This window comes from Poecilia reticulata, linkage group LG22, assembly GCF_000633615.1.
Source record: "Poecilia reticulata strain Guanapo linkage group LG22, Guppy_female_1.0+MT, whole genome shotgun sequence".
Lineage (NCBI taxonomy): Eukaryota > Metazoa > Chordata > Actinopteri > Cyprinodontiformes > Poeciliidae > Poecilia > Poecilia reticulata.
In genome coordinates this window covers 22,316,035-22,318,000 of record NC_024352.1, presented here as the reverse complement: position 1 = coordinate 22,318,000, position 1,966 = coordinate 22,316,035, and the positions used below count along the sequence as shown (strand labels likewise).

At 38.3% G+C, this 1,966-nt stretch overlaps 1 protein-coding gene across 3 annotated transcripts in view; it reads left to right on the top strand.

Moving 5' to 3' along the window:
* pcmtl (l-isoaspartyl protein carboxyl methyltransferase, like) overlaps positions 1 to 1,960 on the top strand; it is a 5,523-nt gene extending 3,563 nt beyond the window's left edge. For 2 of the 3 annotated variants that reach the window (XM_008400005.2, XM_008400004.2), the window contains exons 6-9: positions 466 to 586; positions 697 to 782; positions 1,086 to 1,255; positions 1,837 to 1,960. In XM_008400005.2, coding sequence (XP_008398227.1) covers positions 466 to 586; positions 697 to 782; positions 1,086 to 1,255; positions 1,837 to 1,849 — 390 coding nt within the window. In that variant the 3' untranslated portion in view covers positions 1,850 to 1,960. Of the gene's footprint in view, positions 1 to 465; positions 587 to 696; positions 783 to 1,085; positions 1,290 to 1,836 lie in introns of all 3 variants that reach the window. The other variant, XM_008400006.2, reaches the window with a different exon arrangement.
* The last annotated feature ends 6 nt before the right edge of the window (positions 1,961 to 1,966 follow it).

Genomic DNA, 1,966 nt, shown 5'->3' with positions numbered 1-1,966 from the left:
GGGTGTTGTCATAGCAACTCCATAGCAACTACCTGCCAAAATGGCGGTCAGTTACAAAGTACCCAGTAGAACTAAACTATTTACCTCACAAATGTAATCAAGTTGATTGACGCCATCTTTTTTTTCAGATAAAATGTGGACATGCTGGTTGACATTTCATGACCTCTGAAACATTTGTTACAAAACTTTATCTGCACAAATATCTGACACCAACTTTTAGATTTCCAGAAGGTGGAGAGGGTAACTTCACTCAGATTTCTGCTGCACATTGGTCAAAAATGTCAATATAATTTATTTATGTTGGACTGGAAGACATGGTTCATCTATTCTTTGCCTACCAAGATGGCGCGGAGCACTTCCCGTTCAGACTTGTGGAAACTCTGTATAGTGGTTTTTATTTATTCCTAATGATTAACAGGAGACATACAGATTAACTACTGGTTTTGGTTTTTGTTCACTGTGCAGACGGGACCCACTGGCAGAATTGTTGGCATCGAACACATTGAAGAACTCGTTCAGAAGTCGATAAAAAATGTGCAAAGTGACGACCCAGAACTGCTGTCGTCTGGACGCATTAGACTTGTTGGTGAGTCAGGGAACTTTCAATACTTTAATATGATTATTTTTAAATATTCCTAATTAAAATGCACTGCAGGAAGTGACTAGAGTTGCTGTTAAAACTCCATCTGATTATAGTTGGGGATGGAAGACTTGGTTATCCAGATGGAGCGCCGTACGACGCCATCCATGTTGGTGCAGCTGCATCGACGGTTCCCAAAGCTGTAAGTTCATATTAGCTTAACTCTCAGCAGAGCTGAATCATTCATTCTACCAGAAGTTAGATTTTGTCTGTATTTTAAAATCTAAAGATATAAATAAATAGTTTCTTGTTTGTCTGAAAACGGTCTAAATAAAAGAAAGCAGAAAATGGGAAAACATGTTTGCGTTTCAAGTCTGATTCTCACATTATCAGGTTGTTTTACAGAAATATGTCCACCTATTATCCGTCTGTTTCAGGATAATTAAAGAGTGAAATGTGTCTGAAAGTTCATATTTGAGCCGTTTTGGTTTTCTGTTAACTGAAGCTGTTGGAGCAGCTGAAGCCAGGCGGGCGTCTGGTTCTTCCAGTCGGACCGGAAGGTGGCAGTCAGGTGCTGGAGCAGTACGACCGACAAAGTGACGGGACCTTCCTGAAGAGGGCGCTGATGGGCGTGGTTTACGTCCCGCTAACCGACAAGAGGCGTCAGTGGCCGGGGTGAGAAAACGGCTCAAACCTCTCCATAAACAAGGAAAGTTTTATTAAAAGATAATTCAGTTTTTCATCACAATTATTTCGTCTATAAGAAAATATCTAATATTTTATATTAATGACATCAAATTTTATTTTATTCCCACATTTTTTATGGTTTCTGTTCATTTTTTTTGCATTTTTTCTATTTGAATTTAATATTTAATTTATCTTATGTAATTTAATTTATTATATCTAACTAAATTTATCTAACTTAACCTACCTCATCTATTTTAATTTAATTGATCTAATTTAATCCATCTAATCTATTTTATCTTATCTAACTGTATTTATCTCCACTGACTGGCAGCCAATTAGAAAATGAGCATCACAAATAACATTTAAATTAATTATCTTTACTTATTATTATTATTATTTTAAATGATTTAATAACAGCAAATAAAAATTATGATGTTTTTTTTATTTTTTATTATCACATTCCTTTTTTTTCTGGTCTTCCGTCCAACTTTCTGAGGCCCTCACAGGCGCCCCCTGGTGGCCCACTGCCTTCACTAACTTCAATCTGCTGTGTTTTCTTCTGCCTGCAGAGACGAACTCTGACTGCAGTGCTGCTGATCCGCCAGCAGGTGGCGGTGGTGCTGCATCTCTGGGGAACCATAACAGTTCCTGTTATTTACCTTCTGCTCCAGCGGCACCGCAGCGGGGGGAGGGGGGGGG